At 40.4% G+C, this 15,226-nt stretch overlaps 2 protein-coding genes across 11 annotated transcripts in view; one reads left to right on the plus strand and one right to left on the minus strand.

The window, feature by feature from the left end:
• Window positions 1-43: 43 nt before the first annotated feature.
• On the plus strand, window positions 44-8,973 carry LOC311433996 (activator of 90 kDa heat shock protein ATPase homolog 2-like). Its single transcript, XM_084513748.1, has 9 exons — window positions 44-248; window positions 361-551; window positions 3,818-3,903; window positions 4,521-4,635; window positions 5,271-5,356; window positions 5,870-5,992; window positions 6,624-6,725; window positions 7,550-7,601; window positions 7,869-8,973. The coding sequence occupies exons 1-9, from the start codon at window positions 169-171 to the stop codon at window positions 8,042-8,044; spliced, it is 1,011 nt and encodes a 336-aa protein (XP_084369874.1). The 5' UTR covers window positions 44-168; the 3' UTR covers window positions 8,045-8,973.
• The window catches only part of USP34 (ubiquitin specific peptidase 34), a 135,208-nt gene continuing 128,459 nt past the window's right edge, over window positions 8,478-15,226 (minus strand). For 8 of the 10 annotated variants that reach the window (XM_084513739.1, XM_084513740.1, XM_084513742.1 and 5 more), the window contains 2 exons: window positions 14,951-15,110; window positions 8,478-14,636 (listed from right to left, as the gene is read on the minus strand). In XM_084513739.1, coding sequence (XP_084369865.1) covers window positions 14,026-14,636; window positions 14,951-15,110 — 771 coding nt within the window. In that variant the 3' untranslated portion in view covers window positions 8,478-14,025. The remainder of the gene's footprint in view (window positions 14,637-14,950; window positions 15,111-15,226) is intronic. The other 2 variants (XR_014691187.1, XR_014691188.1) reach the window with 2 other exon arrangements.

Here is a 15,226-nt window from a genome sequence, read left to right on the forward strand (position 1 = left end):
GTTCTTTTCGCCCTCACACAGGGGTGGTGCGGGCGCGTTTCGTGCCGCGGCGCCTCCTGAGGGGCCGGGAGCCGCGCGGGGCCGCCTCAGCGCCGCCTCGGGGGAGGGGCGGCTTCTGGCACCTTCTGTCCGGCGGCGCGGGCGGGCCGCGGGCGGCGGGGCAGCGCCATGGCCAAGTGGGGGCAGGGGGACCCGCGCTGGATCGTGGAGGAGCGCGCGGACGCCACCAACGTCAACAACTGGCACTGGTGGGCCGGGGGCGGCCGCGAGGGGCCGGGGGGGAAGGGGAGAAGGGGAACGGGGAACGGGGAAGCGGAGCGGGGGCCGGCGGGCGCTGACGGCGCCGCTGTGCCGCCGCAGGACGGAGCGGGACGCGACCGGCTGGTCCAAGAGCAAGCTGAAGGAGGTGCTGGTGGGGCTGGCGGTGGAGGGCGAGGCCGGGCGCTGCGAGATCAGCGAGCTGAAGCAGGCCGAGGGCGAGGCGTCCTGCAGCAGCCGGAAGGGGAAGCTCATCTTCTTCTACGAGTGGAACCTGCGGCTCGCCTGGAGAGGTGCGGGGGCGGCGGGCGGGGGGGCCTCGCGTGGCGCCGGGCGGCCTGAGGGGAGCCGGGCGGCGGCTCGGAGGCGGTCGCGGGCGGCGCGGGCAGCGGCCGAGCCCTGCTGACACGGGCTGCGGCCGCTGCTGGCTCCGCTGCCTCTTGTGGGGCCGTGTCCGGCACGGTTCGGCTGTTGGTCGCTTTATTTATTTAATTTTTTTCCGCTTTGGTTTGGCTGAGCGCGACTCCAGCGTTTGGTTTGGTGACTGTGGTGCTCCTGGCTGAACGAACTCGGAACTGAGGCGAGGAGGCGTAAAGAAGTACCTGGGCTAAGTTTGGGTTCACCTCGGTAGCTAACTACGTTATAAATGTGTTACGAACCAAGGAAATAGTTACACCTGCGGTCTAAATCTTAACACAAAGGAAGGCAAACATAAAAAAAAAAAAAAACACCACGGGAGGTATGCTTTGTATCAACGCAATGTAAATACTTGTAATCCGTTTTTTAAATAAGCTCAAATTATCAAAGTTTTAAGTAGTTTTGGTCTTCTTTTTGATTGTTTTACTTCAGTGTCTAAAGCTTAGAAATAGGCGGATATGCAGTGTTTTGTTGTTTACATTTCTAGACAAATTCTTCATACAATATTTTCCGTGTGAGATCTTCGTGCCCTTCAGTACAGACAGCTAACAGTGGGTTAGGTGATGTGTGAGGTTAGTTTTGAAGGAGTTCGCTACTACACGGTGAAATTCTGCAGTAAGCTGAGGCTGTTTGATCTTTATTTGCTAGCCACCACGTTGTGTGTTTCCTGAGAGCTCTTAATTAGAAATGAGAGTTAAGACCGAACTGCGAAAACAACAGTTTTTGTAATTATTTCCTTCTGCATGTCTTCCAGGATAACTAGGAATTCAAGCAATAGTTAAAATGTGGATACCTAAGAACAAAAAGATGTAACTCCTGAAATTTGCAGCCAGTTTGGAAAGTCCGATTTGGGAAGAAAAATATGCCCCTTAGCAATTAGGATTACAGAGCACCAAGAAAGTGAGGAACTGACAGTACTTAATGGCACTGTAATTGAGCAAAATGGCTGTTCCCTCTTTCACGTTTTGAGGATGTAATGAGTATTTTAATGGATCCTTCTACGTGGTGATGGAAGCTTTATGAGGACTGGTGTATGTCCTTTTAAGCATGTATTGCAACAGTGGTTTTATAAGTAGGGAAGCATGCTTTTACTGTTAATTTTCTAAAATAGTGGATTGTCAGAAAACAAACCAAATAATCTTTTTTTTTTTTTTTTTTTTTTTTTAAATAGTAGCTTTGCTACCAGAGTATTTGTATTTTATTTTCGTAAAAGGTAATTTGCTTAGATTACAGTGATAGTAAAATTGTGAAGCCGTACCACAGCTGTACCTACATAATGTTGAACCAACTTTGTTAACTGGTGGGACTCTACTGTCCAGCACAGATAACATCTGCATCAATCCCTTGGACAACCATTATTCAAAGGAGAGAAAGTCTGTTCACTGTTTTTATATAAACCTAAATTTGTCATCCTGGCCTGTGTTACCAGGGAATCTGTATTTTAAGAGTTCTTAACGTTGGTAATAAAATTAGCAGAATGGATAGAAGTCAAGGTTGTATTTTGCTCCTAAAAAATTCTTCCTGCATGCTTGCACTTATTCTGGGGGAGAGTAGCTGAACATAAGATTTGCTTTAACGTGTGCAGAAACAGTGCTCTGTATTTTTGTTGGTGCTCATCCTGGAACTGGAAGGACACGGTAGAGAGAAAACTGAGGAGGCTGCATGGGAGGTGTGTTGGGTTCTGAAGCGTAGTAACGGGGTAATTAAGTTGTTCACCTGGCTTCCTACTTGAGCTAAGAGGTTCTCCTGGGAGACGCTGAGAAGCCTGAGGGAGGTCCTGTAGCTCACCTTTTGCTGTGCGGATGTGGCTGTCCTTCTGGACTAACTGCCTGCGTCCCATGCTGTGCTTCATCGAATTGTGCCTGACAGGGGTGGAACCTTTGCAGCACACTCCACTTCCCGTTACTAACCACCGTTCACTCTTCTGGCTGAGAGATGTCTGAGTGTTTTCTTTGTGTACTTCAGTGTGGCCTTGACCTTTAGCCAGGAGGCTGTATCTGCGCTTCGTGCGGCCCCGTAGGCTGGCGATTGTTTCGGGGTGTGGGCAATGAAGGGGAGTCGGTATTTAGCTAGCTCCTTTGAAGGTGAGAGAATCCAAATAAATACAATGCTGGCCTTGATGGTAACTCCCCTTTTGCAGTCATGCTTAACACTGGGTTGTTTGGATTTTAGTCTTGCTGATAGAACAGCATGAAGATAACTGGATTTGGGGCAGAAGTGCATGCTTCTGCTATTGCTCTCTGAAGAAATTTTAACATGATCTAAACGGTGAACAAATTTAAATAACTAAATGCTTTTGTAAGGCAAGGGGGTCTCCACTGGAATGAAAACTTTGCATTAGATCATTCCTTACCTTAGACCTTGCATTAAATCCTTCCACAGAAAGGTCTAAAGCAAGGAAGCACCCGACAGGGTTCCTGCTCCAGAACCCGTGTATCAAGCTCATAGAGCTTTATAGCCCTGGAGGTGAGTGACCGTGGGCCTTTGCCCAGACAGACGCAGGAGCAGAGCGTGTTCTCTGGTCCTGCACGGTCTGTCTGACGGGTGCAGTATTAGCGGCAGTACAACTGCGAAGAGCAGAAGGATTGTCCTCAAACGTTCACAAGTGGAGTTTCCTATTCTGTGTTTCAGTCATCCACCTGTCACACGTATGTGTGTTTGATGGTCATGTTTCTGTATGGTCGGAGCTTTCAAGGCACTCAAGGAGCTGGCATTCCAGGGAGCTTCTAATTAATGGGCAGAGAAATTTAGGGGAGGAGGAAGTTTGTTTTTTTCCCCTGCCCCCTTTTTAGATTCACGTTCTGTGATGGCAGACATGTCTTTGAAAGTGGAGAGTATTAGAACAGCTGACAACTGAAGATGAGAGCAGAACGGTAGTGTGAAATGAGCTTAATGAGAGGGTGTACCTGTGTGCGTGTATGTGTACCCACTGACTGCCCTGTGCAGGAAATACAGTTCTGAGAACAGTTTACTGTGCAAGTATTGTGATACATTTGAGACTTTTTGATGCTATTTAGTTCCTTTAAATTGGATTCTAGGCAACTCGCTTCAAGTAACAGTTTTGAACAACTGATTTCCAAGCTCTTGTGATGGGGGAAATAGTTTTTAATAATGCATTTAAGAATTCGTTATGTTAATACAGGTACAGTGAAAGAGTCTGGTGAGAAACATAAGGGATCTGTTGAAATTCCTAACCTGTCAGAAGAAAATGAGGTAGATGATACAGAGGTAGGTGTGAAATACTGATATGGCTATATAGGTTCAGAATTCTTAAGTAAAGCGTTAATGTATAGGCATCATATTTTGATTTATGCTCTGATTAAGTGGGATAATTGCACTTGGATAGTTTACTTTGCTCTTCTTGTTTTCATTTTCATATTTGGAATCTTACACTTATCTCTGTTCTCAAATTTACCTACTAGGAATGTGCACGGTTTTCTTTGCTAATTATCGTTTGTGACTGTATACTAACTACACATTTGAGAAGAGCTCTGATTGTTAAAATCCTAAAGAAAAAACAACCTAAAACTTAAGGATTCTCCTAGTTGGTTGTTGTATAGTAGTTGACACTCTGGCTTCTACAGATTCCTCAGCTTTGCTGTGTATTAGACAACCGTTTATACTTGATCTTGAATAAGCTGATCTGGAAATGAGATACTGCATTTATTTAAGTGAAAACCCAAAAGGATGTTTTTTTAGCAAAGGTAGGATAAATGGAGAATATAATGAACTTGAAACTGCAGCTGTCCCCTGAGTATAGTAAACAAAATATTCTCTTATATTGCCAGAATCCAAAAAGCTAATGTTTAGATGCGTCTTAGACTTTGTCATTGTTCTTTTTCTAGATAAATGTTAGCAAAAAGAAAGGGGAAGGCGATGTTCTGAAGGACCTTATGAGAACTGAAGGAACCACAAAAGTCAGAGAGGCCCTCAGAGATTATCTGAAAGCACTTAAAACAGGTAATGTAAGGCAGCGTGCTGCGTATGGTTTTATGCAGTCTTCTTTCTCCAAGAGATGGGTGACACACTGGCAAGTCCTTGGTGGGTTTTTCTTTTTTTTTTCTTTCTTTCTGACTGTCATCAGCTGAGGTAAAAATGTTAGGCCTTGTAGTCAAGATCTTTGTTGTTGTCAATTGTGTAGTGTCCAGAAGCTTCTGTAGTGATCCAGGCTATATATTTGTTACACGTGCTGACCACAGAGATCACTGCAAGACCTGCAGGCTGCCTGGTTGGCTAGCAGAACAGGGCTCTACCCTCTTTGTCCTTTCGCTGATAGTTGAGAAGTTAATGGAGATGGTGTATGCCTTAATGGGCAAATCTTACTAATTTGGGGTCAGGTATTTTTGAAAAGCCTGTATTTTTGGTGGAAATTGCTTTTTGACTCTATGGGTAATAAAGACACATGGGTTAGGGATGGAAACCAGACTGGAACTGTATGGCCTATTCTGTGCTCCCATCTTTAATGTCCCATTTTGTGCATCCCAGTGGTTTTCCCCATTCTGCAGTTTTGGCCAGCAGTCTTCATGACACAGCACAGTGTCAGGGCAGTTGTATGGCTCAAATGTTGTGCTGAACAGTGCTCTTCTTCACTGCAGAGTTTACCTTGGGAATGATTCTGCCAACGAAAGCTGCTGGTCAGGATGTGGCTGCTGAGAGAAAACTAAGTGGGAACGCTGTGCAGGTATGCTGGCTTCGTGTCAGACACATTTAATACTGTCATAAATGCAGTCCCTGCAGATTTTGCTGTGATAACAAGTATCCCTGTGGTTTCCTGCAAACGTGGAAGTCTTTGGGGTGGCACTGCCTGCTCATTGCTGTCATCAGGGCATGTGACACCGAGATGCCGGTCACAGAACCCGGGTGTGGGTCTGCTGGGTGGGGATACCAGCGTCTATCTGTAACGGTGTTCTGTAAGGCTGGGAGCTTCTGCAAGGTGAGGGTGGAGTTCACCAGCACTGGTCACTTCCCACAGTCTGAAGTTAGCTGTCTTTGTCTTACAGATGTCTTTGGTGTGAATTACTTGTCATTGTGTCACTTCAATTACTGGATGCTTGATTAATATTACTGTCAAAAATGTGGAAGTACATTGTATAGTTACTGTATACTCACAACACAGCATGTGTAAGGTTGAACGTTCAGAACTTAGAATTGCCTGATTTTGCTGTCATTCATGTGAATATTGTTTGCTTTACAGGCTTCTGTTTCGCCACATTCTTCGGATATAGTTGGTGTAAAAATTCCAACCGTGAAGATCGTTATGAGAGAAATATTCAGCTCTCCAGCAGATGAGCTTTACAGCGTCTTCACAACTAAGGAAGTAAGTGATGCTTTCAGTAGAAGAGCTTAAGGGTTGTACGAGGAAGGAGGCATTCATTACATCTGAATAGTTGTGTAAGTGATAAAATGTGTAACGTTCGTAGTGTCAAGATAATTTTCTCTAGGTACATTAAATGGAATGAGAGAGGTAATCATCCAGAAATTAGTGAGCTGTTGTTTTCTTGTAACTTCACTAAGTATTTATAATTCTGATAGTCATTATTTGTTAAGTTTTGCTGAAAAGATTCATGTTTTAAGCCACTGAGGAATTTCAGTGGAGAAAATGGAAAACAGTTGACAGATGCTGAGGTAGTGTGTCAGGTCGATGGCGTCCTACCACTGAACAAAAGCTAGCTCTCTGACCTAGTTGTCAAGTTCGTGAGATAGCAAGCAGAAAGCTCTATAAGGTGGCAGGAGGAGCATTCTGCTTTACATGTTTAATGGGAGCTTATTAGGGTGGCTTAGACCTTTTATTAGTTCTTAACTTAAAAGGAAGAAAAGCCAAATTAACAAAATAAAACTGCAGCTTTATATAATTTATATACAAACCTCCCTTGTCTCATAATATGGTGCGTTATTTATTAGTGTATGGTTGTAGGTGACTGACTTGTGCTGTATTTTTTTCTTCATAGTTGGTACAGAAGTTTTCCAAGTGTCCTGCTGTGATTGAAGCTGAGAAAGGAGGGAAACTCCAGATGTTTGATGGCTGTGTCAGTGGTGAATACGCAGAATTGGTAAGAACAAACAAAACCTATTTTGTACTTAAAAAATAGGGGTGGAGATGGTTCATTTTTTTCTTTGAGTTAAAAAGTACCTTAAGTTTTTGACATGAACTGAACAGACATTAGAAAAGCTCCTCTACAACAAAGGCAGAAATTGCTACTATGTGATTTTGATTTTTTTTTCTTCCCCAGCAAAAGAACAGGGATCAGTTATACTTTAATGACCTGCACTGGGGAAGGGAACTGAGCACCATCTTTCTCTCTTTTTTTTTTTTTTTTAATTAATAGATTAGGAGGTATTAGAAAGCAGGTTTAAGTCTTATCTCCCAAATCTATTCTTCATGTAACTGGAGAAATGATCTCTCTGCTGTTCAGGGCATATATTTCACTGTCTCCAACTGAGTGCTCTTGCAAATACCAAAAAAAAAAAGTGGTGATTAGAGCTCAGCTCCGTTTTTGAAACCTCTGAAAACCATGTGCACAGTGGCTATCCAGATGACAGGGAGTAAAGTGCAGGGGTGAAAGCATGATTTGCCCCCATTTCAAGGTCTGCAATAAAACCGATATTTTACACTAGTATTTAATCAGCATGACCTTTCCATAGAGAGACGAAAATAATGGAATGTAGCAAGCTGAGAGTTTAATGAAAACAGTTTATTTACAAACAGACAGACAAAAAGCAATTTCCATAGTGTTTGCAGTGGTGTTTTTGCTTATGCAAGATAATATTTCTCTCCTTACTTTTCAGGGAAGAATTAGCATTCAGTAGTTGCAGTGTGAATTATCCCGAAAGCAGAGAACATGCTAATGGGAGGAATCTTCTTCTTTTCATCCAGGTCCCAAGCCAAAGAATTGTCTTGAAGTGGAGGTGCAGAAACTGGCCTGATGGTGAGTCTTTCTGAGGACCCCTAACAGAGGCTACACTTTGCATGGAAAAAAAACACAAACAATAACATGACAGTTAACAGCCTTGCTAACTGGAAGCTTGCTTAGTCTGTGTTTTTTTTGGAGAACAGCTTGATGTCCACAGAAATTATCATCTGTGAAAACAGGCTTCACTCAGATGCAGGCAAAAGTAGATGAAATTAGCTACCATACTTTTAATTTAACCCATTGAAAAACACTTGATTGAAATGTTATCTTTTCTTCCTTCAGAACATTATGCAACGGTTACCTTGAATTTCAAGGATATGGCTGCTGAAACAGAACTGCAGTTAGAGTGCAAAGGTGTTCCTGTCGCTAACGAAGATAGTACAAGACAATGTTGGAAGAAGCAGTATTTTGAAGAAATACGTATTTTACTGCAGCAATCCAAAGACAATATGGAATGATAACAGCACTGTAGTTTTGTTAGGGCATTACTTTTTATACATTGTTAAATTTTTTTTCATATAATTTATTTGTGGGAAGAATAAAGACCCACTTCTATAATACTGTATATAATTTAAGCATTATTTATGGATTTTTAGTGAATGAGGTGGCCTCTAAGTCAGACTATGTATATAAAACAGGTTTACTTGGGGGAAATTGATCTCATTTGCACTTACCTACAACTTAACTTGAGAGATCAATTATGATTCAACTGCAGTAAAATACTACCATCGGAGGTAGGTAAGCTACGTGAATCAGTAGAAAGCATTTGCAGTTCTCTAACATCCACTGTATTAAGTGGCAAATTGTCTCCCTAGGAAAGGGGATACTCATCAGAGGTGAACTGAAAGGGATTATAAAACAGATGATAAATTAGATCTTTCAAGAAACGTGGAGAATATAGTTTGCGGCCTCTTCAAATACCTTTTTTGAGATTGGTTTAACTGCAGATGGAATTTGTTTCTAACACTGTAGACAGTTTTAGGGAAAGATTATTAAAAATGCCATGTTAATCTGGTTGGTACGATGCTTACCACTGCTAAGTCTGCATGCACTGTACTGCCTTACTTGACCTCAGTGTGAAATTTAATTTGGAAGAAACAGTATTCATTTTTTCCTCTTGAAATTCTGTACATCTTCCACTCCAATAATTTATGACTGTTTGCAATTCTTTAGCAAACAACTGTTTGTTAGATAAATTTGACAGGCAAGTAGTTGGGAAATTGAAAGTAAGGAACTGTTACTCTTAATTATAGCCACACTGAGGTTAGCAAGAATAACTTAATTCTCAAATGATTTAAGTATGCAATTTCAAACAAATTTACCAAGAAAGGGCAAGCTCCCTATGGAAAACATGGTTGATTCAATAAAATGCATCATTTTTCATGCAGTTTACTTTCTCCATTAACTGATACGTCTAACTAAATGAGTTTGTATAGGAGTTAAGTCCCATATATTTTATTTTACAGGACACCAACATATGACAACCCCATCATACAAACTTAAACGATGCAGAAGATAATGATGTGCTGCTGTTTCAGCAGGAGAGGTCTTCCCTTAAAAGTTTGCAGTTGGTTATCCCCTTTGCATTTAGGTGAGGTTTGTTGCACTAACAAGAGCAGACACCTAACATCAATAGGATATATGTACAAAGACTGTTTAGTAAACGTTGCATTACTTTTGTTGGAGGTGTCCATACAGAGGGTGGAGAACAACCTCTTGAAAAATGCCATGTTTTAGTAGATTAGGCTTCTCTCTTTCTAATTTTTTCTAATTTTTTCTAATTTTTTAAAAGTACAGATACCTTTTTCCATAAATATTTAAGAAGATTTGCCTAACCTTGCAATTTCCATTTAGAGTATATTGGTTGATGAAGGGGCAACCTTTAGGTAAAAGTAGAAAATCTAGCTATAAAATTGAGATCCCTAAATTAAGTATAGGCTAAGAGATTTTGTGACCATTTTTGTTACAATCTGAGAGTACTTACTTACATCCAAAGTTTTCTCCAAAACACAAAAAATAATAGCAAGTCTCTTCAAACAGTATATACTGCAGCCCTAGTACGTTTCTGGAAATATGCTTCATATCGCTTTTCCCTACAGTTAGCAAAAGCTTCCATTTTAGGGTCACAAGTGTCCACTTGTATGATTTGCTGGCCTGAATTTTCTCATCTCCTTCCACTAGCAGGAGTAATCCAACTGGACCAATTGCAAAACACCAGTGTAAAAAAAAGAAATTACTTACTTGTGTTCCTGGGTGTTGCACCACTCACTTCCAGATGTGGGACAGCCAAAACAAACAGGAAACTGCTGCTGCCACTGAGGTCTGAGACTGTGCGAGGAGGAACAGCCCCAGCCAGCTCTGCGTTCCTCTTTAATGCAAGGTGTAGTGAACTCGAGATGACCTGTGGTTAGCCGCCTTCTTGTTCCCTCAGGCCTGCGCAGCTGTAAGTTTGATAATATGTATAAGCTTTCTTTAATTTAAGACATGAAGTACCTACCTCTTCATTGCTTTAGGCTGGCCCAGCAGAAGAACTGGGCAATGAGTTCCTCTGCTTTCACAGCCAGGAGGAGTTCTGTTTGACTGTCCTTAGGGGCAAAAAAGGACGTCTTTTTGGTTTTGCTTCACCAGCATTCCTGCACCCTGCCCATCTTCACTGTAGGTGCTGGAACTTAGCTGACATTAGTGTTGTATTGCTGACCTGAAAGTTCAAGTTCTGCATTCAATTATATTGGGATTTAGAAGGCGTATTTGTTTTACTTGTACTAGGTGGTGCTTTTCTAGCACTTCTAGTCATACCTAGTATAAAGGGGGCAATCACCATCTTAGAGAGGCAAAACGATTTATTCTGGAGTATTAAAACTCCCTATTCTCACAGATTCCCCAAGACTTTACTTAAAATCAAAGACTGTTAAATTATTTGTTATCCTCAGTCCTTGAGCTGGATGGAGCAAAGTTAGGAATTACTTATCATTTGGTAACAATACAATGATAAATGGTTTAGTAGCATAAATTTAGTTTGTTTTATAAGTTAATGTTTGTTTAAGAGTTCCCAATATAACAGAAGTGGAAAAGTAGAGGAGTGGAGACAGGTAAAGAACGTTTGAGGAAAACAATCACAAAACGTATTGGAATTTGTGTGTTTGCAAAAAGGCACAGGAGCACAGAAGGCATTCTAAGCAGAGCAAGCAGCATGAAGAGACAAAGCAGGAACAGAAGAAAATAGTTTGCGATATAACACTTTCATAACAGAGTAAGTTTCTAGACAACCAACCTCATCTCTGAGAAGGCCAAAAGGAAAAATAATTTAAATGTGAAAGGGAAGAGTTGTTAGAGGACAGCCGAAAATAGGTGTAGAGAATGATCTTCACAATTTGAGCCCAGGAGGCAGGGGCTAGCTGTAACAGACTATGCACAGTGAGGACAATGAAAGGAGAAACAGTTTTAAAATCTCAGTTTTGAAGGGGTTAAATGAGAGGCGGGACCTATAGGAGGAAATACAAACAAATTAAGTCAGAGTTGGGATGAGCTGTGGAAGAGAATGAAAGCTTTAAGAGAGGGAGGAGGACACTTGGAGGTTTTTTTTGAAGACAGGCGAAAACAATGGTGTTCTTGAAGACAAAGAAGTACAAACTAGAAAAATGATTTAAAGTAACAGGAGGGGAATACTATGCAAGAAATAATGACAATATTTAAAATAAGGGACAATAGAGGAAGATGAATGAAATGGGTGCAAACTTCAAAGCGCAAAACAGATACGGAAGAGATGGCAAGTGCAGGTATCACTTAGTTTTGTTTTAGGAAACTGAAGGCAAAGAAATATAAACTAGAAAAATGATTTCAAGTAAAAGAAGGGCAACACTGTGTACAAAACTAAGTTTTTAGGAAACTGAAAGAAAACTGGAAAAAATTACCAGTAAAATTGCAGGAAGACTCAGTTTAAAAGGAAAAAGGGAAAGGTAAACATAAGGGTAATCTTGACAATTTTTGAGCAAAATAATAGAAAAGCTAGTATTCAGTCAGTTTAGAATCATCATCTAATTAAAGCTAATCAACATTTTTTAATAAAGCATCAAACAAATACGATCTAGGTTTTTGAAGGGGATACAAGGGGAACTGCTGGCATAACACAACTTATGTAGGATGTGTGTTTTACTATTTAAAGGTATTTACTTGAAGAGCTACCAAAAACAAAATACAGCATCACTGAAACAGTCTGAACTTGAAAGTTCCAAGAGGCCTTGTTAATGAAAAACGATTATCAAGTAAATGGACTTCCAGTGGAATTCTAAAGGGCTAGTTATGTCTTTGGGAGAATAAATTATAATAAAATACAAAAATTACTACTGACAGTATTTGCAAATCCCATACACAAATATGTAGGGGCAAACATCTCGAAAATAACTTAAAAGGACCCAGTCATTGACCAGCTGAAGACTGCAGAGCTGCACACCGAAGGGGAAGAACTATGCTATTACTTGTATCACATATGTGAAATAATTGCTAAAATACCTATATTTGGTTCAAAAAGGACGTTCAAAGCATCAGGAAAAACAACCCTCGCAAGACAGAATCCCACTCTCCAGTGACAATTATGGTATGACCTCATCCTGTATGAGAAGCCAAAGCCCAACAAAATGCCATAGGCAGAGCTGAAGTCTAACAACATTAACAAAACTCTGATGCACATTTTTAATAAGAGTAATTAATTACAGAGACTACTCACCAAAGGGATAATTTGATTTCTTGAAGCTCTTAAATTGAGGTGTGATCCCAAAGTTCTTAACCACAAATTCCAAGGCGTGGTAGACTTGATAGATGAATTCTGATGTCATTATGTACAAGTTCTGACTAGAAACTGTTGAGGATTTCTCTGACGTTGCAATCTATGGAGAAGTTGATCAGAGAAGGTAATAAGGTTATTCCTAAAGAGAGTAAAAATGTAATTAATATTTGAATAATGATGAGACCAACCTAAGACCTCACCAACATTAATTTAATGGTTGTAAATACACAAATAAAAGTGCTAATGAAAGGGAATATAAAGCATAAACTGAAGACAGAAATGACTGTGGAAGGTTAAAAAAAATACAGAAGGTTAAAAAAAGAAAGAATAAATTCAAAGAGAGTAAGAGAAGTCATAAAAGCACCACACAAAAGAATCATGGACAAGTAAATGACGCTAAACTGCATTATATGGTAGACAGAATGAAGAAAGTTAAAAGAAAAAGACATGTCATAAAGATATAAAACCCCAAATGACCTTAGATACTGGAAAATGAAGCTAAAAATTGTTTAATCAGGTTAAAATCAAAATCACCAACAATCAGAGAGGTAACTACAAAATGGATATTGGTCAGAAGTAACATGAGGAAAGGTGACGAGAAGAGATGATAAAGTCAGCCCAGCATTTAAGGAGGCAGAGAAGGTGTCAAGAAAGTGTGGGAACATGGCCAGAGGGAGTGGGCCCCAGAGGCAGCACAGGTAGAGGAAAGTCAAAGATGACAGCATAGGAAAAAAGGGGAGAATAGTCTAACAGGGGTTAAAATTAAGGGAAGAAATGAAAAGGTCTACTGGTTTCTTCCACCACTTTGTTATTAAATGCTGGAGAAATAGTAAAAAACAACCAATCCCTCTCAAGTGTGTGACTGAACATGCATGCACAGTAAAACGAAGAAGGAGCAAGATTTACATAAATTATATACAATTGAGCATCGTTTCTTTCTGCACCTGTTTCAGTTTTCAAGTTGTCTTTGATGAAAAATCCAAAGACTGAAGCAACATATATAAACAAATGAAAAGTCATCACAATCAGTTTAATGAAGTGCACAGAATAGCAATTGATCATGTCAATAAAAATAAAACAATTAATTTTACATCAAGTGTGCTTTATTTCCTCCACAGGTATTCTGTTAAATAAAGCACCATATATATACTGCCAGGCCACAGCTAAAGAGGATTCTTTACAGAATCAAATTTCTTGTGGTTGTTTAGTATACAAGTAAACTTAATTTTGATAATAAGAACCACAGCGATCTGAGGCAATCTGCCTCTATTATAAGGTACAAAACTGGCACAGAGGACACCATATTATACACAGTAAAAATGCCATAAGTTTAAATTACATCATACAGGGCAAGGAGGCCCTGTTCTCCCAGACAGCCATATTAAATGAAAGCCACTACAGTGAACTCTTAATTACATAAAACATATCCATTATCTGATTGCCCTTTAAGAAAGTGTACGGTAGATGCAAAAAAATAAAATAAAATAAAAATCTGGAGTTCTGCCTGACCAAGAATTAAGCATATAAATCTATCTTGCCATTCAAGCAGAGAGCACTGGACAAACTGAAGCACAAAACAGAAATAAGCAAAACTTATACAAACAGCATTTTTTGGGGAAAAAAAAAGACTTAAAAGCAGACATGCTCCATCTAATGTCAAGAAGCAGCTTGGTTTCCTTTTCCAGATATCCTTGTGACCACATGAATCGTAGACTCAATGGTCCTACACAGGATGTCTAAAATGTCATGCTGCTGCATATGACTAAAAAGTCCTCTGGAATGGCCACAACTGATTGATAAACTAGTTTCAGGGTCCTGGGATGGTAAGGCTTGACCATCACAGCTTCTCAAATCTGCAAGGTCAGATAAAACCGCTGAAATCGATGTGGAAGGAAACTCCGAGTCCTCCTCAGCTACAATGGAATCCTTGGAAGTCTGCAGGTCTTTAAATTCTTTGCATTCTTCAAATTTACCATTTCCTGACTGCTCTTCTGTGTGTTGCGACCTCGTTGCTAGCATTATGTCTTCTGAAAACGAAGATGGAACTTCCATTCTGTACTCTTTGACAGAACTGTTTTCAGGGGAAGGAGGATCTTGTTCAGTGCCCGGATCAATGATCGAAGAGTCCCGTGTCTCGTTATCTGAAGTGCTTGTTGGGGTCAGTGCCTCCTGGGGTTCAGTTTTTATATCACTGATGCAGCTATCTACAGTGTGCTCCTCATCACTGCTGACCCGTCTTCTTTTTACAGGAGTAGCTCCTTCATCGTCTGTAGGAAAAAAGCCAAACTAATAAAAACTGCATTGTTTTCATGCCATACATCCACATAACAGGCCATCTCTTTCACATTTTTTATCTGCTTCCATATTAAACATGAATTTAAGAAATACTTATTTTCTTAGAGACAATTCGTGTAATTGTTTAAAATTTTAGTTCCATAATAAAACAGCATTTCTTGTGTAGTTTTAGGGATTGGAACCAAGAAATGGCTTACACTCTGTGGTAAGAAAACAATGTGTTCGGTTAATTTGTAAAAGTTCGTAAAATTTTAGCATTGCAGTGAAATCATGATAGAAGGCAAACCTTTAGTTTTTCTTTCTTTGGCTTCTTGCTCTTGTAGTGAGTTCCTTTGTTGTTGACACGCTCTACATTTGTTTAGAAGCTCTTGTAGAGTTGGAATCAGGGCTGAATTGAGCTGTTTGGGAGTGTGCACTGAAAGCAGCAAGGCAAGTGCTCGGAGGTCCTAAAAAAAAAAGGAGTCAACAACCATAACTAGCCTTATTTCCAGTTTGTTTCTGGTAAGAGCTTCACACAGAGACATCTGTGCAGTAACTAGAGGCTTCCATGTGTTCTGGACAT

The sequence above is a fragment of the Aythya ferina genome (genome assembly GCF_964211825.1).
Source record: "Aythya ferina genome assembly, chromosome: 3".
Classification (NCBI taxonomy): Eukaryota; Metazoa; Chordata; class Aves; order Anseriformes; family Anatidae; genus Aythya; species Aythya ferina.

Bases quoted from the DNA above. Each gene is read 5' to 3' on its own strand.
- LOC311433996 (XM_084513748.1), top strand. From the start codon at position 169: ATGGCCAAGTGGGGGCAGGGGGACCCGCGCTGGATCGTGGAGGAGCGC. The intron at 3,904-4,520 runs GTAGGTGTGAAA...TTCTTTTTCTAG, and splicing joins ATGAGGTAGATGATACAGAG to ATAAATGTTAGCAAAAAGAA. The intron at 7,602-7,868 runs GTGAGTCTTTCT...TTCTTCCTTCAG, and splicing joins GTGCAGAAACTGGCCTGATG to AACATTATGCAACGGTTACC.